The sequence below is a fragment of the Colletotrichum fructicola genome (assembly GCF_000319635.2).
Source record: "Colletotrichum fructicola Nara gc5 chromosome Unknown KSG_Nara_v1_contig01, whole genome shotgun sequence".
NCBI classification, from domain to species: Eukaryota; Fungi; Ascomycota; class Sordariomycetes; order Glomerellales; family Glomerellaceae; genus Colletotrichum; species Colletotrichum fructicola.
In genome coordinates, this window is record NW_027094051.1 from 8,249,288 (window position 1) to 8,274,320 (window position 25,033).

Sequence of the window (25,033 nt, forward strand, 5' to 3'; positions counted from 1 at the left end):
TTCGTCACCCCACCATCGAACCATGTCTTCCACGCCCACTCGTCGGTTGAACGCCGACAACATCAACCAGCATGTTGTCGCCGCAAAGTACGCCGTCCGTGGCGAGCTCGCCGTGAAGTCGGAGGAGTACCGCGCGAAGCTGGCCAAGGGCGACAAGGACCTGCCCTTTGACGCCGTCATCTCGGCCAACATCGGCAACCCCCAGCAGCTCGACCAGAAGCCCATCACCTTCTTCCGCCAGGTCGTCTCCCTCCTCGAGAACCCTCTGCTGCTCGAGCACGAGGATGTCCTGCTGAACCAGCTCGGATACAAGTCCGACGTCATCACCCGCGCCAAATGGCTCCTTAGCAAGGTCGGCTCCGTCGGCGCCTACAGCGCCAGCGCCGGTGTCCCCGCGATCAAGGAGAGCATTGCTCAGTTTATTGAGCGTGAGTTTTGTGACAGTGCAGTGCTTGCTGTGCCGTAGACATGATAACTGACAAAGATTTCTCCTGCAGGCCGCGACGGGTTCCCCGCCGATCCCGCCCACCTCTACCTCTCCGGCGGTGCCTCCTCCGGCGTCAACACCCTCCTGCACATCATCTGCTCCGGCCCGACAACCGGTGTCCTCGTCCCCATTCCCCAGTACCCTCTCTACACTGCCACCCTCTCCGTCCTGAACGCCACCTGCGTGCCTTACTACCTCGACGAGGCGTCCGGCTGGGGTACCGACGTCGCCACCATCAAGGCCGCCTATGAGAAGGCCACCAGCGAGGGTACCGATGTCCGCGCGATCGTCATCATCAACCCGGGCAACCCCACCGGCGCGTCCCTCTCCGAGGAGGACATCCGCGCCGTCTACGACTTCGCCGCCGAGAAGAACCTCGTCGTCATGGCCGACGAGGTCTACCAGACCAACGTCTTCGTCGGCAAGTTCCACTCCTTCAAGTCCGTCCTGCGCAGGCTGCAGAAGGAGACCCCCGGCAAGTACGACGGCGTCGAGCTCGCATCCCTCCACTCCATCTCCAAGGGCATGGTCGGCGAGTGCGGCCACCGCGGCGGCTACTTCGAGCTCGTCAACTTCGACCCCGAGGTCGAGGCCAACATCTACAAGTTCGTCTCCATCACCCTCTGCGCCCCCGTCATCGGCCAGTGCATCGTCGAGCTCATGGTCAACCCCCCCAAGGAGGGCGAGCCCAGCTACGAGCTGTACCGCAAGGAGTACGACGGCATCTTCAACGGCCTCAAGGAGCGCGCCACCGCGCTGCACAAGGCCTTTGACCAGATGGAGGGCGTCGAGTGCGGCGAGCCCCAGGGCTCCATGTACCTCTTCCCCACCATCAAGCTGCCCGCCAAGGCCGCCGAGGCCGCCGCGAAGGAGGGCCGCACCGCCGACGAGTTCTACTGCATGCGCATGCTCGAGGCCACCGGCGTCTGCGTCGTCCCCGGCAGCGGCTTCGGCCAGAAGGAGGGCACCCTGCACTTCCGCACCACCTTCCTCGCCCCCGGCACCGACTGGGTCGGCCGCATCATCAAGTTCCACAAGGACTTTGTTGCGCAGTACAAATAAGCATCATACGAAACGTGTGATTTTTTCATGACCATTTACGGGCGAAGGGGTAAATAGGGGGAGAGGTGCGAGGAAGGGCCAGCAGCTTTAGTGGATGAGACGATCTTGCAGACAAAAAGCATATCAGCGAGCGCGGCTTGGACCAATAATTCCTTTTGGGAACATTGAGCGCGTGCTTGTTAGAAGTACGTCGTAGACAGACAGTCCATTGGATGATGGGTGGAAGGATGAGGGTTCATATACCAAAGAAAAAAAGAGAATGATTTGCACGCTACATATGATTTAGAGAGACACAGGGAGGCTTTCTCGCCTTTTGGCGCATCATTTCGCATGTTAGGGGACATTTATGGGGTGATTTCATGGTTCATGACGCCTTTCAGCATAGCTTGCGAGAATAGAACATATCCCGCTCCATACCTTGCCTCCAGAGAAGCTGCTCTCGCAGAAATCAAGTCTAATTGGGACAAGCACACATGTCACAAAGCACCAGCACACAAAGTGTCGAAGCCAAGATTGCTCAAATTGGCCCGTCTATCCGTAGGTATCATACAGAGTTATTGTAGTAGCACACATTTGCTCACCCCTTGTTCTATTCGCCGCCGCGATTGCTACCTCTACGCCTTACCGACCTTGATGGTAAAATTTAGGTAAAAAAAGGACCTGCGGCTCTCATCGGCAATATCCTCTCAGCATCCACGTCCCCTGCGCAATTATGCACGCTCGCTTCCCCTTAGGCGCACAGCCTGGCCGTACTTCTGAAGCTTGGTGATGAGCTGATCGCCCTGGCGGACAACGTCCTGGTACTGCTTGTTCTTGTCGTCTGGTCGGTTGGTCTCGATGACGCCCTTGCCGCTGACGCGGTCGATTGTGCAGGGGATGCGGCCGGCAGCGATGAACTTGGCGAGGTCACTATAAGAGATGTTAGCATTGTGACGAACAAAGATCCGCGTGCGACAAAACATACCGGTCAAGGAAGTCGACGGTGACACCAAAGTCGGTAGCCATCGTCTCCAAGCCAACCACGCGGTAGCTCTGGAGGAGCTGCTGGTAGGCGCGCAGGCGCATCTCGCGGATGAACCAGTTCTTGTGCTCGTGCAGGTAGCGGTCCTGCGTGAGGAAGTTCTCCTCAACCTGGGCGAGGGCCTGGAAGAAGTACTTGTACTGGCCGTTGTACAGGCTCGTGACCAGCTGGGCCAAGGGGGAGAAGTCGATGGCCATCTCGGCCTCGGGCTGTTCAGTGCTCGTTCCGAGGGTGGTCAGGTTGACAGCCGTCTTGGTGGCAGCAGAAGGCGCCGGGGCGTCCTGCATGGTATCGTCGGCACCAGGGCCGGCACTGAGCGCACCTGACAACGCAAGAAGCTTGTCCTCTCCATCACCAAGGATAGCCTTAATCTCAGGAGCATCGACGACCTTGCTCTTGAAGTCGACACGCTTCAGGGAGACAGATCCCGCGAGAACGGAGTAGACGACAAGGGAGGAGTAGGTGCAGAGTTCGTAGCTGGTGAAAGTAGACAAGCTGTCGAGCAGCAGGGGAGCAGCGCTGTTGTAGGATCGCACGGTCAGAGAGTAGATACCCTCGTAAGCCTTGAGGCGGTTGCGACGGTCCCAGTCACCGCCGGACTCGACAAGGGTCTTTGCGCGCTCGATGTGCTTCTTGACAAGCAGCTTGTCGCCGTAGAAGAGACCCATTCGGACTATTGCGAGCACCAGGTCGATCTTGGTGCCCAGGATACCCGTCTTCTCGAAAACGTCCTCGTATGCGGCAATCGCCCGGTCCTGTCCGAAATTATCAGCGGTGTGTCATTGATCCATCGACAAACGTAACGCACCTTGTCACCAACTCTGGCCCAGAACTCCGCCCTCTTCCCCCGCGCGGCCTGGATTTCCGTCTCACCAGCCTTCTCGACAGCCTCGTCCTCCTCCTTCTGGAACTCCTCCAACTCCCGGTCGTTATCGGCCTTCAGCTCCTGGTAGCGACCCTCGTCCCAGGGCAGGTTGACGGCGGTGGGGACGCTCTTGGTGGCGATCATGCCGGCCAAACTCGACTTCCGACTCAGTGGCTTGCCGGGTGTCTGGCTGCCGCCCTCACCGAGCTGGTTCAGGATGCCCTCGAGGGGATGAGCAAGGTACCGGTAGAGCGGTGCCATCTTGTGCTCGGTGATGGCATCGTTGAGAGCTTTCGCGGCGTTTTGTTGAGATGGCCGGGAGGCGTAGGCGTTTGTGAGGGTGAAGACATGCTGGGCGAGGGGGAGGAGGGGGTACTTTGCGTACTGGGGATCTGAGCCCATCTTTGCGGTTTATCTCACGACGGCGGACTTTGAAAGAGAAGGAAAATCGGGCGTTCGAGGTCGGGGAGAGCAAGTTGAGGTCGTGGAATTGGGTACTGGGTGAGCAAGAGTGATGTCGTTGTTTGGAGGTGTTTAGAGCTGGAGCTTCCCTGCAAACCGCAAGCGGCCGGTCAGACTCTGACGTGATTGGCCCGCTGGCGGGAGTGAGCTTAGCAAATCCAGCAAGGCTGCAGTGCGACACGTATTGGGCCTGCCTACCTAGGTACCTAGCATCAACCCGCATCACAATAGAAGCGAGCGCGAATGTTACAGACAGCTCCTTCTAATTATGTCTAGCTTTCAGACGAGAGAAGTCATCATGAATTTTCTTTTAATAAAATGGGAATCTCCCTTGAATTACTTCCAATCAATAATGGAAAGAGCGGATGAACTGCACCTGCCGCTTCCAAGCGCCACACCTGCCGTGAGCTGAGCCAACTATTTAGTGGGGCACGCGCCTCACCCTGGCACCATTCAGTTCCGCGCGCCCATGATCTTTCAGCTTCTTCCTCGACTGTCAATACCAGCAACAAGACTTTCATCCTTCAATTCTCATTCCAGAAGCCTTGGCTTCGAGGTGACCTAGAAATTCTATTCTGAGAAAACTCCTACTCTTCAATCGATACAATGGCAGGCTACGACGACGACGAAGCCTACGACGCGCGAAAGCGCAAGCGATCCCAATCCCCAGCCAAGAAAGGCAAGAGACGTGAAGACGAGAATGATCAACTTCCTCAACCATACAATGCGAAGGAACTCCAACCGGCCAAGAGACGAGCGGTCTCGCCTTCTGAACAGCCGCGCAAGCAGAAGAGACCCGGCGCTCGCGCTCGCATCTCCGAAGCAGAGAGAGAAGCCATTCGCCAACGAGCCCTCGACCGCGAGAAGGCTTTGGAAGCCCAAGCTCATGCCCAAGCCGAAAGTGAGCGCCAGCGCAACATCAACGACGTCGTAACGCAGCATTACAACAGTGTCCCTGAGCGCGGTAGAGACTGGAGACGTACCGATAGCAAGATCAAGGGGCTCCGCGCATTCAACAACTGGATCAAGAGCTGCATCATCCAAAAGTTCTCTCCAGACGAAGATCACACCCCTGGATCTCGGGAGCAGGGCGTAACAACAGAAAATCAGCTCCTCGTTCTCGACATTGGCTGTGGAAAGGGAGGTGATCTGGGCAAGTGGCAGCAAGCGCCGCAGCCCGTTGAGCTCTACGTCGGTCTTGATCCCGCAGACATCAGTATCGACCAGGCAAGAGAACGTTATCGCCAGATGGCAAGTCGCGGAGGCGGTGGTAGAGGCGGAAGGGGTGGGTACAGGCGGTCCTCCAGGCTGTTCGAGGCACGGTTCCAGGTGAAGGATTGCTACGGCGAATCTGTGGAGGACATTGAGATCGTTCGACAGGTCGGTTTCGACACCAACCCTCTCAGCCGTCGCGGCTTCGATGTTGTCAGCATGATGTTCTGCATGCACTACGCTTTCGAGACGGAACAGAAGGCCCGCATGATGCTTCGCAATGTAGCCGGTTCGCTGAAGAAAGGAGGTCGCTTGATCGGCTGCATCCCCAACTCGGACGTTCTGGGCGAGCGCGTCCGAGAGTTCAATCAAAAAGCGGAAGAGAAGAAGAAGCAGGCTGCCGAGGAGCCGCCTGCGGACCCGGAAGAGGGCGAACTGGAGGACGGAGAAGCAGAGCAGTCTGCGGAATGGGGTAACTCCATCTACAGGGTACGCTTCCCTGGCAAGACTCCTGAGGATGGTGTCTTCCGGCCTGCTTTTGGATGGAAGTACAACTTCTTCCTCGACGAAGCCGTCGAAGAAGTCCCTGAGTATGTGGTGCCTTGGGAAGTTCTCAGAGCCCTCGCCGAGGATTACAATCTGGAGCTGCAGTACCACAAGACTTTCATGGAGATTTGGGAGTCGGAGAAGGATGATGAGGTGCTCGGCCCTCTGAGCGAGCGCATGGGTGTACGGGAGCGCGGGGCCGGAAGGTTGCTGGTATCGCCGGAGGAGATGGAAGCTGCGAGCTTCTACACTGCGTTCTGTTTCTACAAGGTCTAATAGGCATGGAAGCGTGTCATGGAACAGGCAATCGTTATTTCTTTCGGAGTGGTTCTGTTCACTTCTTAGAGGACATCGCAGGAATATCATCAGTCAAAATCAACTTCGGACGACTGCTTTAGAAACCTACTCCGTTGGCGATCTGAGAATGAGGAGAGTTTCGGAAGTACGACGCATGCATCTCGCAAAGGGAGGTGCTAGTTGTCTTCCCAGTATATTGGCAGTTAGTCATGAATGCTCATCGGGATTTCCGACCGGTGCCCTTTCGCGGTATTACTCGTTTGAGTCAGTCGCTCAGACCGTTCAACTATAATTCCGTGAGGACTAAAGTCACTTGGAACGCTCAAACCACGCACTGATCTATCTCAAAACTCAGCGTAAGTCATTTAGTTTCTTACCCATCCCAATCCTCCGTCATGGTTAGAGGAGAGACTAAGTAAGGACTCTCTCGCGAGTCGACAAGGTAACAAGCATCCGATAGCTCCTTTTGGGTGAACAGTTGTAGTAAAAAGCAGACGGAGTTGCATTCAACTGATCCATGTACAGTATAGGTAATATTACCAACCTTCCAACATCATGATCCTCGCGGAAGAATGGGCCTTGGCGCTTGTCAGCCTACACACTGGCATGATTACTCGCATGGCATATGATTGTCGAACATTATGAAAGCATTGGGCTGATTTCAAGGCCTGTCTCATGAAGCCTTTCCTAGACACGAGGATTAAGACATAATTTGAATGGACCTTTCTTGTATTTGGACCATTACCTTACGGATTTAGAGATAACAATCAGGATTATCGTCTTGAAATCGCACCCACAATGGCACACCCCGAACATGAATGACCAAGAAGCCTCAATCCTCCTATAAAGCCCGCAGTAAGTACAGAATTACTGCCGTTCGATGTACTTCCCGTGTACAATGTTGAATATACAACGAGACCAAAGGAAAAATGAAGAAACCATAAGAAGGATAAAGAAGAAGTTGCACTGCTGGTCGACAACCTTGGTAAACAATCTTCGTATCGTACCAGTCTGTACATGTTCGTGACAGCATAGACAGAAGCCTCTCGCTTGGTTAAGATACCAAGTAAGATCTTCGTCGTGGCTGAGCTAGGAGAATCGCAAGCCCAAAGGCCCAGGGTTTGCACAGTAGAAACGTATTTAGTCTTCAACCCGACGCAGGCCAGGCAAGTCAAGAACTCAGAAAACCGCCCATATCGAAAAAGTAATTGGACGGAAGATCATTGTCTTCGGACTCGCCATAGCTCGGGTCCAAACGAATCTGTGGCACAGTAGACGTAACTTGAACTAGGTTCGACTGGCTGGTTGTCTGTGTCTGTGATTGCGAATTGGCTGGCAAAAAGTCCCAGGCTACTATGCCTTGAAACGCTGAAGACGAGTCCTCAGAGATGAAACTGCTCTGGACTGTAGAGCTCATGGTGGCCTCAGGGTCTTCGTAAAATCTTGGCGGCTGACTCTGTCCTAGGTGCCCAAAAGGGGTCGATTGGCCATCGCCAAAGTCAGAGTCCTGAATCGTATCGAAGCTCATGAGCCTTCCAGAACCACAGTGGCTGATCGTCGGTGAGTGCGTGTCTATGCTTCCTTCTTGGGTGATTGATGAGCCATGCGTGGCCATGTAGCTTCTTGAGGAAAGCGCCATCCTAGGACCTTTCTCGTAAACCTCTCCCAGCGACTGAGATCTGTTCAAGTCCGTTTCAAAGGGTTCGCCTTCTACAGAGTTGAGTCGCTCTTGAGCGCCTTCATCTTGGATCTTCTCCCAAGGATGGGAGGTGCCGCCATCAACAGCTGATCTGCTGTAGGTGGAATCAGAGAAGCAAGTCAAAGCAGTCGACTGTGGTAGTGCGTTGTTTGTTGACGTCAAAGACATCAAACCACTGTTGCTTGGAGTGAATTGAGATGGCGTTTCATGGGCTGATGGAAGGTAGTCAGAAGTGCCGGGAGACTGTCCCGTGTCGTCGTCGACACCTCGCCAGTATGCTGCTCGTTTTCAGAAGATATCTTGCCCATGAAAGAGTGGAAAGCTTACCTGACAATCTTGCTAGAGATGGACAAGTCCTAGGCTGTGATAATCCTCGAGGGCCGCTATCTCTGACATTCCCTGCCGAATTTAATACCATGCCGCTCATAACGCGAAGCTGATCTATGATCTTTTTTCCAGCCAGAAGATCTTTTCCATAGGGCTCCAAGAGATCGTCCGAAACAACAGTAATGTGACGAGTTCCGAGTTTCCCGTTCCTCAACCATCGAGCCTCAACAAGGACGCGAACGAAATGTGTGGGATATACCAAACCAGACTTGGTCATGATACTCACATTCATGCCTGGTGGATATACCATTCTTTTAAGTTTCAACCTTCCCACGGCTGATATTTTTATCAGTGAGGAATCGCTTTCTTGATCGTAAAAGGTCGCCAAAGGCTCTGCATCATTGAAGCCTTCCGGGGAGCTAACCCATAACGCTTGATCAAAGGGAATATCCTGCGGGCATGTTCCGGTCTCTCTTGGTCCAGGTTGACTCGACTGTTCGGGAAAAGCCGGCGGACCTTGTCCGATGCTGGAAAGCCGACGGCGACCGTTTCTCTTTGTTTTTCCATTCGATCGATGGGTATTGCTGATCCTAGTTCTCGAGTGGTTCGACCCAGAAGATAGAGGTGTAACAGGTGCAAGTGATTGAGTTCCACTGGTCGAGGTTCGAGTACTCCGTGAATATACAGGCTTTTTGATGACCTTTCTCCCAGTCACACCAGAACCTGGATTCGGTGGTATGTGACCTGCATGCGGCTCTTGTGAGTCGACGGCTTGTGGTGAATCAAGACGTGACAATCTGCGTTTTCTCTGGTCTTCATAACCCCCTTCTTCGGTGGTAAAGTTGCCCTTCATTGCACAATCCTTGCTCCATGCGGTTAGATAGACTGTGGCGTTGAAGGAGGGAACGGGTTGAGACCTTCTTGGATGCCGAAGGCTTCGGTGAATGTGTTGTAAGTGCAAGTGACCTTCTGGCTTTGATTCAATCGTATTACGCCAATGCCTCCTGTGTGTGAGTGCTAGTCAAAGAAGGCGTGCTATTGGGCCGGGACCCAGTAGGTAGCCTTGCTTTTCGACAGCCTTACTTTTGAAGGGGGGATAGTGTAATGAGAAAATGCAAATAGAAAGAGAGATATTTTTGATGGTTCACAGAGACATAATTGAGAAGAGGTTTGTCTTTTAGATATGCCAGGAAGATCCCATCTCAACGCGGGGATGGCAAGGCGTCCCAGCTGTGGGACGACGATGAGCTCCCTTATGGCAAAGGAGGGGCGCATACTTATCGGAGCCGACAGCAACATGAGCACAGCCCCGAGGTGTTTACAACGGTCCATCAAGATCCAATGAAGGAAGTACAATGCCAAAAAAACATTCCGTACCAAACGGTGTTCGACGCGGTCCATCATTGGTACGGCGGGTAAGGCAAAACCGCAAGGGGGACTGTCGACGCCCGCTTGGTCAACATGTCAGGCTTTCTTCCTGATGTACAGGAAACAGAGAGCCTGCCTTCACTCTCAGGGCCATAACAGAACGGCCTGAGCAAGGTAATTGCTTGCCTGGAGTCGAAGGCTCGAAAGGAGGGGGGGGATAGTATATACATCGACCCTGGTTTGACACTGGTGAGCTACGAAACAATAGAATGCGCTACATTTGTTCGAGAATCCCGAACCATCGCAACATTTGACAGTACCAGGGAAGCATAGTCCTCCATACGTGGACGCCCATACGTGGAAGACTTCTGCGTGAGTATGGGGCCGCTTGAGCACGAGTGATGCGTCTCCCCACTTAGTCGCAGCCATGCATCCCTCAGACGTAGAGACTTGTCTGGGTTCTTGAGGTCTGCATCCTCGCTTTGGTGCACACTGAATGAGACCTTCTCAAGGCAGACAGGGAGAGCCAATTTCTGCCCGACTCCATCCTGCTATGCAGCATTTAGCGGTCAGGCTCTGTCTCGCATCCACCCTTCGGCGCAAATGCGACGGAGGGTTTTTCTTGTCCAATGACAAGCATCTGAGCCTCCAGTGTTCACAATTGGCTGGAGGTCAGCTTCAATTGGAATGGAATTCTGACATGCACGTGTAAGTTACAATTACAAGCCGAGAGTTTGCGTCCTGATCTTGTGAGATAGACTGGTGATCAGGACGCTCATTCCCTGGTCTCACCACCATCAACATGCGGCGCAACCCCCATTCTCCAATATGAACCTGGAAAGAACCGTGCAGCTGTCTCGCGGTTATCGAGGATTTTCGTAAGCGCCGCCCGCCTCATTCCGAATTCGTCACCGAGACGCGGCTGATATGAAAACTGTGCAAAGTAAACCGGTCAATTCTAAAGAACCTGTACAGCAGATGGTTCATTCTTCTTTTCAGTCTTCTTAAATAGACGGGGTTGTTTGGTACATTATTGCTTCTTCCACTACTTGCTCTTTGGCCATGGGCCGTCATCAACCAACCTGTCGTTTACCAGTGTTTACCATCTACCTTATCACAGCTTTTCCCGCTCTACAGCCTTCTGCTATCATCTCCAAGCCTACATGTAAGCCAGTATGATGATGTGCCAAGCTTTTTCGACAGGTTTTAGCGTCTTGAAGACCTGTAAATCGACTGGACCTACCAACGGGTGGCAGCCAGAAGCGCTACTTCAACAATCGCAACAATCGACCCATCAAGATGCACCTTGGAGAGCAGTTCATACACCAGCACACGGGCCTTCTCGGGAATGCCTAATTCAGACACCTGCTTTAGAATCTCAGAGGTCTCTCGAACAATGGCCCCATTATGCTGGGCCTTGGTCGGGAGACGGGAAATCTGACGAGAGCGAAAGAACGCTCGACAAACCCCTGCATTCCTACTTCACATGGACCAACGACCGGAGTGAAAGCAACACGTCTTACGAGACAAGTGATCACCCTCAAGAAGACATAATTGATGAATCGGCTTTGCTGGAGAGCTTTTGCAGCTCCGAACTGCCTCTTCAGAAAGAGAGGGCACCTGAGCCACATCCACTCGGTAGTGGGGACTCTGTTGAGGAGCTGCGAAACATGCAGCTCGAGCAGAGGCCACAGCCCACACTGCAGAGATACGCTGCTACCGATGTTCAGAACTCTGTCTTCAATCAGTCTTCATTTGAAGCCGACGAGACAGAAAGCGACTCGTTCAAGGATTTCCAAGATGATCCGGCACACCTATTCTGGACGTGGGATCAGACGAAGGAACAGTGGTTCCACCAAGACAAGGACACAGGTTTAGTCATCTGGTGCCCAACAGAATTGGACTAAGTGGACTTTACACAAGATATTATGTAGCATACTCACTGGAGGAATTCGCATCTGTGGCTGAGGCGTTAGGAGTTACTGTCGATGCTTGCTTGGGGGGCTTTGAAGGTCATCGGGTAGACAAAATCAACGACTTGAGATTGGTTAGCAACAAGATTCTCTCACGAGGCCCATTGAACCTTCCTTAGAATAGTAGTTATATATGAGATCTAGATTACGTAGATATACCTTGTTCAAATAATATATAGTTGGCCGACGGTGCTTAAAATGAACATGAACATATCAACAAGTTGAAAGCTCAAATTCGAGTTGGCTTTTGGCGCTGGATCATACATTACCCCATGGACGGATGGTGATGAAATGCTACGCGTCGTAAATGGGCCCCGACCTTTTTTTCTACGCCAGCCGTTCTTCTCTATGTCGTCGTTGTATTAGGTTGCGCTTCTGTCCCATTTAATAGCCTGATATATCCCGCAACCTGCTATCTATTTCTATTTTGCCCGAAGTCTGTCCAAAATCTGAAGTGTTAGAGAAACAACTGTTTCCCTGTCGCAACTTTTCGTCGAAAAAACGTACCAGTAAAACAGCCCCCTTAGCAGTGAAGAGAAGGGGAACTCATTCCGAAATGCAATTATGGTTGCAATCCCAGACCACCAAAATACCGGAACACCAAAACACCAAAACACCTTAAATGCTGTATGAGGAGCAACACAGACGTGTTGCTGGTCGTTCATGTAGAAGAAAGCCAACTGACTTCGTGGAGGGTTGGCCAAAAGATCTTGAAAACGTCCAAACAATATGACAGCTTTCAATCACTTGTTGATAAGTTCAGGAGGGCACAACTCCGCCACCGGGAATTCTGTGTGGCTTCCCGGTGCATGGATAGGACCCGCATGAATTTTGCTGCAGCTGGAAGCGGCATCGCGAGATCGTCTGGACGCATCGTCCAAACCCAACGTTGAGGGTGGTGTTGAAAATTGTTGATCGCCGACAGTAAACAAAGGTGTCCGGCCGAGGCGGCCTGTGCTCGGTGAGCAGCCGTCCAGACGGCACGGACTAAGGAAGGCGGCGTTCAGGCCCGGATCGAGTTCCACATTTGCCGAAGGTGGGTCCGGTTGCCCGGAGCTTCCGAAACCTTGTGGTGTGCGAGCCTCGATCAGGTCGCCAGATGGGGCGACTATTGATGGTTCGGCCGAAAGTCTGTTCTCGGCAATGGAGTGTCCAGGTCCAGTCGGAAGCGTGGGTGCACTTCCTTCTTGATGCACTTGCAATCGCTCGGAATCATCCTTTCTCCTGGTTTTTGCCTCGGCTTCTGCAGCTTTCTTGCGAAAGTTTCCGCCGAGAAAAAGATCGACATTCTGCCAGTGGTGGCCGTTCTCGAGAACTAGAACGTTGATAGGCATGTGGGGAATGCCTGCTTCTGGGGCTTGGACGACCAGGGGAACGTAGTACTTCAAGCGCAACAGACCGAACGGGGTGGGATATGACCGGTGGCTTTGTGTCGGAGACAACAGGAATTTTGTGAGGTCTAGGTTAGACACAAACAAAGGAGTTGCGAGCGAGAACTCAAATCTGGTATGCGCAGCAAGGCGCGTTTCGAGAGCGCCCTGCCCGGACACAACTTCGATTGACAAAGGATGGTCGTCTGTAATACCTGGTGGCCTGTCCTCTAAGATTCGATTGAGGATTTCGTGATTTTCAGTGGATAGGGAACGCTGAGGCTCTGACATAACTAGGAAGATAATTAGTTAGCAAGCTTTAGGTGATTACATGCTTGCTATGACTAACCTTGACCCTTCCTTCAGGCAATAAGGCGAGCTGATTTAAAGACTTTCAACTCCCAAATGGCCTTTTTAGTGCAGAAGCCTCGTTCAAATTCCCTTCAAGGTCTCTCCCGTGACTTCGACAACTTTTATGATGCTTCAAAAATATATTTGAAGTATTTGCTTCTGTCGTCTTGAGGCTTCGTTTGTAACTTGGTTTTGTTCCGGAATGCCTGTCCGTTCTTTTTTCTCTTTTTTAGATGTTTTTGTCCGGATTCAAGGCCGTCGCGTGTGGTACTGCTTGGATTGTATTCCCTGCCCTCGAAGTTAAAACACGATCAAAATCGAATGTGCGGACAAACAATTTTACGAATAACTTGGAGAATCTTTGAAAACCTGGCCGGAGGTATTTCAAAGCGAATGGCGAGCTCATTGTCACTTTAAGCCGTGTGCGCGGTTTAGTTTCGAGTGGCTGAAACCTGCAAGGCAACTGCGGACCATGCGACCCAGAGAGCATCAGAGCAGGAGATTTTGGTTGAGGCCCTTCAGATGTGCTGTCAGTCCTAGCTCTGGATGGCGAGGCTGTATTCTTACTTTGCCAAAACATCTCCGCGTCGACTCCGGTTCATCCCAGAGTCGCACTGAGAGGGCAGGATCCATGCTTCTGCCGTCGAGAGCCAACAATCACACCGAGATCAGTTTGGAATTTCCACGATGATTTCGACCATCTATGCAGCAGTGCGGGGTTCGTGGTTGCAGGAGCCTGATCAACCACATTAGTGGCTGCATTGATGTCCGAATTGTAATTTGGACCTTACCACAGCCATCTAAACTGCAGGCCCGCATCATCAACACCCGCTAGTGTGGAGTCTCGCGTGGACGTGTTCATATCATCAGCCACTACTTTCCACGCAGGATTCTCCAGAAGGTTTTGCTGTGATCCATTGCAACGCACAAGTCAGACTAGTGAAGCAAGACAATCACGAGGCACACCGTCAGGATGACTGAATCTGCCATGGATTCTGAACAGGCTGTCGTATCATTCGATCCCACATGTATCTCCTCGCGCATAAGAGCTTTGAGTCTGTGGATCGTATACTGAGGGGTCGGTACAGCAGCACCTTGGCTCTCGAATCCGGACGCCCAAAAGAATGCGCGCATGCACGCTACTGTCTTACCCGTGGCTAAGATCGGGATCAAATCAATGGCCTGATTCTGAGGCCTGCAAGGTTCCTCGAAACGTACTTTTCTTAGGTTGCCTATCCAACCTATGGCAACTTGATGACCTCAAGCTTGCAGCTCTAGTAAGCCGGAACTAGGATCATCGTTCCGGTCGACGGGACAACTGCTGTGCCATTGTTCAACGAGGACAATTGCCCTTTGACCCACGACTTCAAGGTAAGTAAAGCTCTCTGGACCCCAGACCAAGCCCTGATTCTAGGTTCAAATTCTCTGCGGTCTGCATTGGTCTTCCCTCTGATGCAAAGTCTGTACATTCGTCAACTTATTTTTCCAAATCGATATCGATGTGAGCAGATTGCTCGCGTCACCAAAAGCTACCGAGGCCGACACCGATATACGGCTTGTGAGTGGTTGAAACCTGTATGACTGGATAGCAAACATTCACTCATCTGTCCCATGGGGTGATGCAGGTGATTGAACCCCGGAGAAACGTCTGAAGTATTTCAAAGCAATTGCCAGCCGCAGATCACGAACGGATGGACCCTAGGTGTGGAAATCAGAATACCAGGCATGATGGGTACCATAAAGCCACAGAGAGATCTAAAACTCGCACTTGGACGAGCCACAGCTTCTCACATAATGGCTGTTCCTCCCTGGACTCATCATTGCCAACGGACTATACACCGGCGAGTAGCGCACCACAACTGGGACTGGCAGCAACTGTCGCAGAACAGCGCGGTCAGCGGCTGGTAAAGTCTTCGCGGAAGCATTCAGAACCAGCTCCAGCAGAGACCACAGATCGACAAAACAAATATCCAACTGGGACTGGTCAGCTCGAAATTGATGTTGGCCAGAGCCAAAGAGACTTCGAGACCGATCCAGCCCATGAGTTCTGGACATGGAGTGTGAAGGAACAAAACTGGTACCACTTAGACAAAACCACAGGCTCAATCTTGTGGGCACCTCTTCAACTAGACTAGATAATCTTCTTCTTCTCCTTGATTGTTGATATTGACATTCCGAAAGAAATTGTATTGACCTTCTGTGGTCTTTTTCTTCAGTCCTTTCGTCGGGTTGAGCGTCATATGAGACTTGGAGGAAACAGAAGAATGACACACAAACTAGCACCCTATGCAGTATAGCACCGCGCCCTTCTTCTTATGATCAAAGCAAAATATCAATTTAAAGCTATTACAATGAAAGTGGCAAAAGCAAACTCATCGTATCTCGGGGTGAAGTCGCATGTTGTTGTTGATGACAACGGATGAGTCCCATGTACCTTGCCTCCTATGCAGCCTTAAGCCGGAGCCCATAATCATAGTGTATCAATGCCAGACACTAAGAATCTCAGCTGTTTAAGCTGATCTACTCAGCCTACTATCACCTATAAGCTGGTGTCAGAAGCCAAATGGTTGTGCCTGTATGGTGGCTCAGCTTAGATGAACTCATAATTGTGCGGGCAGGCTGTGCATTGGACCTTAGCCGTCTATCTTTGCCGCTGGATTCCAGCCATGTGATTTGAGATTTTATACAAGGCTTTGCTTTCACCATGGTCCGAGTCAACCTGACGGCAGACAAGCAAGACGAAGCACCTATGAATGCGGCGTCCAAGAGAACAGTTCATCAAGCAATCCACATCAAAGAGGCTCCTGACTACATATCAAATAAATTCCATGGTTATTTGAGAGACCACGACTGTTTCAATGAAAGCTAACTTCACCACTGGGAATGGCCCACAAGGAAGCTTACGTATACTGCGATCTTCTTACTGGACGAAGCACCAGCCGAAGTGCTCTTACTGGATTTATCTACTGTGGACCCTCTTAAAGGGTGGGCTATGAAACTTCCTCAACATGGACCATGAGGAAGCTCAGAAGGGGCAGCAGAGAACATTGCCCTGGCCCACTTCGAATCAGAGCTATGTCAAAAAAACCGAGACTTGTCCGTCGCTTGAGCAAGCTGAGGTTCATCTGAAGAGTAAATCGTGCTTCTTAACCGAAATCCTGGCCCATGATGCTTATGCCAGCGATGTCACCAACGATCAGCCTCAAAAGCCCCAAGAAGAGAGCCAAACACGCATGTCAAATAGATTTATCCAACAGCTTTGAGAGAGACGATTGCTCAGATTGGAAAGATCACGGTATCGATGCCGGAGCCAGAACTTTTGGTGAACCCGACCATGGAATATCACTCAAGTCAGAAAGTCCCAGCAACAATATTTTGATTGGAAAGGCCCCAGGCACATGCCAAATTACCCGAGAAGACTCTGAGTAATGCCTTAATGATTCGAAAGAGAGATTTTCTAGAAAAGACGCCCCATTGACCGCTGAATCAAAAATTCAAAATGATAGTCGCGAAAGGAGAACAAGAAGTGAATTCAATACACAAGCTGAAAAAGTGGCCTCGCCCGATAAGCAGGTTGGAATACAGGCTGTATTCACGTGCGACTGAACGACAGTCCCCCGGATCGAATCATCGGCTCGCCGAACTTTCTACATCACCATTGACACAGTCCCTCTGGATATGTCCAGCGGAAGCAATGACGGATACAGAGCCCATCGTGACTCACTACGACACCCGCAGCAGTATCTTGTTTCTTTCCAAAACCACAGCCTGCAGGCTTAAGTTGAAGGTACCACCTGAGATTGGTCATCGTAAGCTATAAGCTATGTGTTATGACAGACTTTGAAATAGTTTTTGTCCACAAGGACATGCGCCTGTGTCAATCGAAGCATCTTGGCTCAGAAAAAGTCATTTGGGAGTCCTCAACATTGCAGTCTTGTCAGACGACTGAATGGAGTCGCATGGCTACGACATCTTCATCGGTAAGAAGTTCAGCGAAAGGCTGTTAGCGATGGGAACTGCTTCCAAGAACAAACCTATAGAATTCGTATCTATTATGCGGAACACATTTGAAACGGCAGACTTCTTCGTGAAATTTAGTATCGTCGCCTTCGAATTCATCAGGAAGCAAGCAAATGCCGAATGAACCTCAGACGGATAACAAGAGCGGGATGCCTCTGATGAAAAGTGTCAAAATTCTGGCAATGACCTCGAAACGAAAGCCTCAGGAAATTCGACCTCAGTCGACGATACTTCCAACTCCCTTGAAAGCTCTGAAAGCAGCGTACAGCCCACTTTGGTCAATATTGGCAAACCGGAATCTGATAAACAGCCAGAGAGGCGTATATTCTTAGTGGGATCATTAGGGACATTTCGGTTTCGGCAGATCTCTTCCTCCAAGCAGTGTACCCAGACCTTTGCCGCGGACCTTCGAGACGACTACCGCAAATTGAGAGGTTTCTGGCGCTATTGGTTCTCTATCTACATGTTTTGGCATTGCGACTTCTTCGAATTTGAGGAATTTCGTCTCTTCGGTATATCGGACATCAAGCCGGGACTGCCTCTTGACAACCTCCCTTACACAGGAGACTACTTCTAACAACCTCGGCCGGCAAACTCCAGGACTCTAATCAGCCCGAAAGAATTTGAACACATCTACTACCACTGCCGGAAGACTTCAGCAGCCAAAGTCAATACGTGGTACCAGCCTTTCACGGTGATGGGACAAGCCCCCTTATACTGGCCGCGGTTCTTTAAGAAACCCCCGCCGCTCTTTCAAAAGCAGATCGACGGCAACCTACCAATAGACATGGTCCCCGAGACTCCCCAGTGGATAACACACCTCGACGAGCTCAGCAACAGCAGAGAGACCTTCTCGGGGCTTCATGCCCGAGAACAAATCTCAGCAGTCATAGTTTCGATATACATGCTGTTAGCCCTTATGCCCTGACTTGCGTTTTGCTTCGTGTGCATCTTCGGGCTTGGGAGTAACGAAGTGGATATACAGAACGCAACCACGCCATTGACGATATTCCTGACCACTGTGAGCTTGTTCATAGCCTGGTTGGTCAAGCATTAAGCACGAGCTCGGTCTTCCCCCACCCAGACAGGCTGCTTAATCGTGTGGTCAATGTTTGAATAGTTTAGGAAGGACTCTTTCGTTCAATACCAGTTCGCATGGAAATGACAATGGGATAGGTGTAGTTCCTCACCTGACCCAATTCGCCCCCAAAACAAGGTTTCCACCCCCATCTACAGCTGGATGCTTGATCCGGTTCATCTGGTACCCTGTTCACCATTGGTATTCTCTAGATACTTGGAGAATGGGACATGAATGTGTGAAAGCTGATCAATGTGACTTCTGGATGAAGAATCAACTCAGGCATCGACGACTCATCACTTAGCATGTGAGGTGTGCTTTCGTTGCTCAAATGTATACGCACGACTTCCTTTTACCTCAATTATCATGAACCGTTGAGGACGCCAGGCGTCCGTATACGCTCAGCGCAGTATAAACTTATCAGGCTGGATCTTTGGGTGTGACGGCTCGGCATCGGATGTGAATCGCCATAGTTGCCTTCGGGATTTCAATGGCATGATCGACGGGTACTCTCAGAGTATGCAGCTCTGTAGCCTCTGTCACAACCTTCAATCCGGAGCCAAGTGGGGAGATCTTGCATGCGTTGTAGGCCAGCGCATACAAATTTATGGGGACCAGGTCATTATGCAGGAAGGTCGAGAATTGGGCCTCAACAGCCACGCCTTGCCTTGGATTTCAAGCCCTACACTATGATTCGGGGGTTCGCACAAGATACCGCTGTTCGTAGACTCCTTGCCAGTTCGAAAATCGACTGGCAAGGAGCAACGCAATCGGATGCGCCAAAACCTCGAACACGGGATATACAACTTCACCATTGAAAGGGACCACAACGAAACCTCAGGACCCAAAGGCACGACAGAGGATGTCCCCTCAACCCGTTTCGAAGCAGACCGATGAGACAAGAGCGGATAATTTCCCGCCAATTGAAGATTATCAGTTTGATGTTCACAGAAATCTGCACTTCATAACGCAAATGCCTGTCCAAGATGCTGCTACCACACAGCAATCGCCACAGGCAGATCCCATCGCGAGTTTGAGAACAAAAGACGCACCACTCGCGGAATCTGCAATCCCTCAACAGGAAGCTGCTAGAGAAACCGAAATGTCGCACCAAACTCGGGTCGTCAGGGACTCGCACGACCCAGGTCTTGAATCAAACATCCCCGAGTTAATGAGAGCAGACGTGGAGTCTCATACAGAAAGCGGACCTCACTCGCGGCTCTGGGTCAAATCACTGAAAGACTCTGACAACTCTGTCCCTCTTGTCATCAGATACGAACCAGCAAGTGAGCAGTCGCTCATTGCTAGGTCTGCCGTCACTAAGTTAGGACTACGAATCCTGCCGAACAAGCCTACAGGACGAATAATCAAGACAACCTTTGGTTTCCTCGAGTGCTATGCATTCGTCAGCATTACCATCGAATCGCCATTTCCAGGCAGTCTTCGACTTGAAACATTCAATATAGCCGTCGCCGAGGATTGGCTTGTCGCAGGGGTTGAGTTATTGGCCGGACGCAGGATCATCGCAAGACTTCAAGAACTTGGTGTCAGCATCCCAGCGGCCATCTCTGACAGACGTCAAGAAGTGAGCTTGAAGCAACATTCACAAACGTCCGCGTCGTCTATAACGGAAAGAAATGGCCAACGGTCCTTGTACTACTCTTGCAAAGATGTTCAGCACCAGCGCGCAACAGGTCTTTCCGACAGAGACGACTTGAGTCTGAGCTCTTCCGAAGCAACCACCGATTTTCCCGAAGGATCTGACAGCGACTCCTCTGACTGGAACGACTGTTCCAGTGTCAGTTGGTCCAGTGAATCGGACAGTACAACATCAAGCGAATCAGAAACCCTTAGCGAGTTCGGCCGTACCTTCAAATTGCGGGATGAGGAGTTCGGAGAGCGCGGCTCGGGTTCATGCAATGGCAACAGTCCTGTGCATGAAGCTCTAGTAAGAGGGCTCGAGAAAAGCGAACACCCCAATTGGGCCAATCTCAACACAGCCCGAGCCGTCAGCTCTGAGGAATCGAATGATGATGATCACTTGGATCCCGCCCCGGCCGGAAAGACGAAGTCACAGGGCTATCTGCCATCAGGAATCGTCCCTAGAACCCCTCAGTGGTTGCGGACAACCGAGAAAAGTCATCAAGGACGCATTTGGGGCCTCCTCGCCCGTGAGAAGGTTTCAGCAATGGTGGTGTTGATATACGCCGTTCTGGCCTTCTTGCCCTCGCTGGCGTTCTGCTTTATGTACTGGTTCGGGCTCGGGGATACACAACTGGACATGCAGACCGCGACGACACCGTTGACGATATCTTTGACGACGTTGGGGTTGTTCATGGCTTATGTGGTGAAGCACTAGATGGGTTCTGTTTCCCCCCCTGCGGCGTCGTTTTCATCTGTATTTCTGTCATGATCGTCCTGATATTCTCCCGGATTACTGATGACGGACGAAAAGGTTCATGGATGTCAGGGGAGCAGATATGGATGGTGTCGGGGCCAGAGCAGGTCGCTCAGTCCTGTGTAACTATATTCCTGTTGAATTCATCCATGTCAGTGAGATTCATGGAGCTCGTCACGTTGGAGACATACGGCTAGCGACTTTCATAATTAACAAAGTAAACAGTAAGGTGTCATCCACATTATCGGCAGCTGAGTTCGTGACCTCGGTTTCTTCGAACCGTTCTATGAATAACACAAGCGTAGAAGTTTCCCTTGGCACGTAGGCCAAAATTGGAGGACTGACGGGCCTCAAAAGAGGTCAACAACGGATCAATAGGCTGCTGAATGACTTGGCATAAGACCAAGCCTTTTCTCTTTCTTGTGACGTTTATCTTAGACGAACATGAAGCCATCTCAAAACCTTCAGACATGAATTGGAGGCGATGCGTGAAGGACATTCGACGTCAACCACCTGACTCAGCACGCCCCCCAAAACAACGTTTCAACCCGCATCTCCAACCTTCCCCGGATCGTCGTCTCATGAAACATGCGAACCACAAGTCACACACACACACACATTCCCCCCCATTTACCCCAGGATCCTCCCCAGTAACCGCCGGCAAGCGGCAAGCGCCGATCACCCAAACCCCCTTCCCTGCCTTTATCTGACGTCGTGCCATAGTCGTCGCAACCGTCGACTCTCACAACAAGCCGAGGCTCGCGATCCCGGCATGACGGGGGAAACGCGACGGGCATTAAACACCAAAGAGTGACATGCATATGCACCCGTGCCCGCGTCTGTGCAACAACGGGACCTCTCACTGACGACGGGCGGGGGGGAGCGCAGACCAATTTGTCACCACACGCAGCTTAAAGCCAGGAAGTAAAGGGCATATGTGCAAAATGAAGGAAGCTCTTCTTTTTCCCACCTCTCACCAAAACCGACGTTTATGCTGTGAGACTAGAATGAAGAATAAGGGGTAGTCCGACATGCCCCTTTCCAAAAACGCCAAAGAAGTCGTGGATGATTAGGAGAGAAACCATTCGTCATGAAAACAGGAAATCATGGATAAAACAGGATGGAAAAATACCATCCGGAGTATCATGGAATAATCAAGAAAGAAAAAAAAAGCCCTCCTCTCTGTGTCCTCCGTCTCTGCAGATGCAATTTGACCGGGCAGTGACCCAAAATGACTGAAACTTGGGTTGGGGTATTCAAGCGCGCATTATATCGCCCCGACGATTCTCGAACCTTATTCCTTCAGCTTGACATAGTTGCTGGGGAAGATGCCGTGCCTCGTTCCAATCATGCCAGTCCTGCGCAGGTTGTCAGTCTTTGCCGTACATGTGAACGAATATTCAAGAGATACATACCACCAATCAGTCTCGTTCTCGGTCTTCTTCAGCACCGTAATGACGTCGCCCTTCTTGAAACCAAGATCGCCGGGCTGGTCAGCCTCGAACGTGAACAGCGCAACGGCCTCGTTCTTCTTCAGCATAGCCGTCTTGGACGCAAAGTTCGGCTTCGGCGCCGCAGGTCTGCCTGGCGGGCCGGTCTTCTGACCCGACACCGCACCAAAGTTGGGCGACGGGTTGTCTCTGTAGACGTAGCTGTCGGCCCCTCTTGACGCGAACGTGTTGGAGCGCGAAACCCCGCCGAAGCCGGTGTCGCCGGTAGGTCGGTCGTAGACGTCGTCCTGCCATGTGCTGGATCGCTTCGGTCCGCCAAACTCACTGGCACCGCCGGCGCCGCCACCGTACATACTGCTGCGGTTGTTGTTGAACTCCCCCTCACCGTATCCACTTCCCCGGCGACCGTTCCAAACTACGTCATCGTGACCCTGGTCGTAGACGGGGACGTCGTTGTACATGGCGTCGTCGGCCTGGCCCGTGCGGCCGGCGTTGAAAGCACGCGAGTTGAGAATGTTCATGAGGGGCGCGGCCTGGGAGGGTGGGCGGACGCTGCCGGTGAGGATCTGGGCAGCGGTGTAGCGGGTGCCGTAGAGCTTCTCGTTGGCGTCGCGGCGCTCGATGATGACGGAGCCCTCGAGCGAGACGCCGGCGAACAGGCCCTTGGTCTTGGAGTAGGAGAAGATTCCGGCGACGGACTTGAGGGAGGCGGCGCCTGCTGCCTCGGCGTTGCGGCCGACGGGACCGGCGGCGATGGAGACGTTGCCGCCGAGGGTAAGGGAGCCGGCCTGGGCGAAGGTCTTGACGGCGCTGGCGTCGTTGAGGATGAAGACGAAGTCAGTGAGCTCGAAGCCGATCTGTCCGCCAAAGCCTGCACCTGCGGTGCCGATTGCGCTTGGCGCACTCCATGATCCGTCGGGGAGGCGCGAGACGACGAGACCGCTGCCGAAACGGCCGGAGCCGAGGAAGCCTGCCTTGAGGACTGTGAGGATCGCGAGGCCCTGTTCCACGGTGTTTAAATCAGCAATCTGTATTGTACTGTGGTTTTCTTTCGTTGGGGAGAGTCTTTTCTCGGGAGGCCTCCTGCTGGCGTTTGTGCGCCAAGGCGGGGAGGAAGGATCGCGAGGGCGGGGTGTGGAATATGGCTCACCTTTGCGTTGGCGAGGATCGAGGGGGGAATGATCTTGTCGGGACTGAATGCTTGACGCGGGTCGATGAAGGAGGTCAAGATCTTGCCGCACTTTTTGCATTCCGCTGTTCGAGAGAGGGGAGTCAGCTCGTGTGTTCTCGTCGTGATGACGGGCGAAGCGCCGGGGCGCGGGATCACCGGCACAGGGCAGGAAGAAAAAGGTGGACTTACACGCCATAGACGACGGCAGCGGGTTGTGGAGGCCCATGACGATGATGCTTGACGGCGCGAGAGTACGGGAGAGTCGGCGTCGTTTCCTTCAGTTAGGAAGAGAGGTTGAGGAGAAAAAAGGTTGAAGGAAGGCAGCGTTCACGGACACGAAGAGGTGCCTGGATGGGTGTTTGGAGGTGATTACCTTAGGAAGGCAGGTCCTAGGTGGGAGGTCCAAGGTCCAAGGTCAAGCAAGGTACATGCGTAGCGTATTCCGCAGCTGCGCCTGTCTGTGATGACCACTGACCCGAAGAGCGAGTCCACAGCTCCACGTAATAGTGATTTAGTGGGGTCCGATAGGTGAAGAGCCGCCGAGGCAGGCCTGCGCCTCTTCTTTTCGCCTTGGGGGAGGAGGGGGAGCTTTGATTGTGGTGTTAGGTTGGGATTGGGTGTTTGTGTGTTGGGCTTGGCTCTTTCGTTCGTCGGGCAGAGGCCGTGGGCGCCGGGACACGGCACTCTTAATGGCTTTTGTCTTCCTTGCTTTTTAACCTTTTCATTTCTTCCTTCAATTTCATTACTTGTTCGGCCGAACTACCTTAGATTAAACATGCAGCCATTGGACGACGCTACGGGGCTTGCTTCATAAAATGCACGTTGCTGGGCTCCCGGCTTGTCAAGGAATAAGCCAGCTGGTGCATCTTGCTCTTTTCACGATGTTTATGTTTCGTCTGGGGATTGGGGTGCCAGCTGACAACGTGCAGCCAGCTCTGGGATCGCCGGAAGAGACAGACGGGAAAAAAGTGTCCAGTAAGCTCCTGTCACTTTTTCAGCCCTCCGGCTTCCATGTCACTGCTACGGTCCAGTGGCAGTGGTACCTTGCGGCGCTGACAGTGAGGTAATTGCCGCCTCTAGTGCAAAATTCGCGGGGTACTGACGTCCAGTGGCTCGTGGTGCACGCAGCACTGGACCAGACAAAATGGAGGGGGCACCGCTGCTGGCTCGGGTTCGGGGGGCCGTGTGGCCCATGGCCACTGTGGCGCAGGAATTGACGCGCAAACCCCCACCAGCAAGGGTACCGATCCGAGCAGTGACACTGGACCTGACCCGTTCAAGGTTAGGTTCCCCTACGCTCGTAAGCAGCTAGGAACCTACCTAGCCGGGATTCTAGGCCCCCGTCAATCCCGCCGCCCCGTGGTGGTTTGCAGCAGCGACGAAGAGTGAGGTGCCCGTCCAGCCTCGCTCGCCTCGACTGGCCTCTGAGAACGCCCGGGCCGGCCATCGTCATTGTTTCGCCGCCAGCTAAACACCAACCACACCCGCCGCAACCCCTTTTGACGACTTCCAACCCTACAAACCTACGAACTGCGCGAAACAAACGAAACTATCAGCTGGGCAAGGGAAGAAAAGTACATCTGCGCACCGCTTCCCCTACAACACCGCCACAACCCAAGATTCCCCCAATCTGCACGGGAGGCGATAATACGTCCTGCGACACCGACGACGACGACGACGAAGCAATCCCGCCGCAGTCAACTTCCAACCCGGAACACAATCCCTCATCGCCGAACTCGACGGCAACCCGACCAGACGTCTCCGATACTCTCCGGCCTTGAACTCTCCGTGAGCGCACGAACGCCGTGATCGCACCCGCTCGACCCCCTATCCGTCCCGAAACCAAAAACACCACCAAACCAAAAAACCGCAAAA

General features: G+C 52.4%; 6 protein-coding genes across 6 annotated transcripts; 2 read left to right on the forward strand and 4 right to left on the reverse strand.

Moving 5' to 3' along the window:
- Positions 1-22: 22 nt before the first annotated feature.
- Positions 23-1,549, forward strand: CGGC5_v002350 (putative alanine aminotransferase; the record flags this gene model as incomplete). The annotated part of the gene is made up of 2 exons (XM_032035348.2): positions 23-428; positions 498-1,549. The coding sequence occupies 2 exons, from the start codon at positions 23-25 to the stop codon at positions 1,547-1,549; spliced, it is 1,458 nt and encodes a 485-aa protein (XP_031885860.2).
- Positions 1,550-2,259: 710 nt separating this feature from the next.
- Positions 2,260-3,837, reverse strand: rpn7 (putative 26S proteasome regulatory subunit rpn7; the record flags this gene model as incomplete). Its single annotated transcript, XM_032035349.1, has 3 exons — positions 2,260-2,458; positions 2,514-3,325; positions 3,379-3,837. 3 exons carry the CDS (start codon positions 3,835-3,837, stop codon positions 2,260-2,262), a joined length of 1,470 nt encoding a protein of 489 aa, XP_031885854.1.
- A 666-nt stretch (positions 3,838-4,503) lies between these two features.
- ABD1 (mRNA cap guanine-N7 methyltransferase) lies at positions 4,504-5,931 on the forward strand (the record flags this gene model as incomplete). The annotated part of the gene is made up of 1 exon (XM_032035350.1): positions 4,504-5,931. One exon carries the CDS (start codon positions 4,504-4,506, stop codon positions 5,929-5,931), a length of 1,428 nt encoding a protein of 475 aa, XP_031885855.1.
- Positions 5,932-7,123: 1,192 nt separating this feature from the next.
- Positions 7,124-8,255, reverse strand: CGGC5_v002353 (uncharacterized protein; the record flags this gene model as incomplete). The annotated part of the gene is made up of 3 exons (XM_066150948.1): positions 7,124-7,929; positions 7,979-8,012; positions 8,067-8,255. The coding sequence occupies 3 exons, from the start codon at positions 8,253-8,255 to the stop codon at positions 7,124-7,126; spliced, it is 1,029 nt and encodes a 342-aa protein (XP_066009921.1).
- A 3,476-nt stretch (positions 8,256-11,731) lies between these two features.
- CGGC5_v002354 (uncharacterized protein) lies at positions 11,732-13,446 on the reverse strand (the record flags this gene model as incomplete). The annotated part of the gene is made up of 6 exons (XM_066150949.1): positions 11,732-11,757; positions 11,827-11,841; positions 12,308-12,982; positions 13,039-13,049; positions 13,312-13,328; positions 13,384-13,446. The coding sequence occupies 6 exons, from the start codon at positions 13,444-13,446 to the stop codon at positions 11,732-11,734; spliced, it is 807 nt and encodes a 268-aa protein (XP_066009919.1).
- Positions 13,447-21,830: 8,384 nt separating this feature from the next.
- Positions 21,831-23,384, reverse strand: CGGC5_v002355 (SH3 domain-containing protein; the record flags this gene model as incomplete). Its single annotated transcript, XM_032035357.1, has 4 exons — positions 21,831-21,894; positions 21,952-22,988; positions 23,138-23,241; positions 23,348-23,384. The coding sequence occupies 4 exons, from the start codon at positions 23,382-23,384 to the stop codon at positions 21,831-21,833; spliced, it is 1,242 nt and encodes a 413-aa protein (XP_031885804.1).
- Between the last annotated feature and the right edge of the window lie 1,649 nt (positions 23,385-25,033).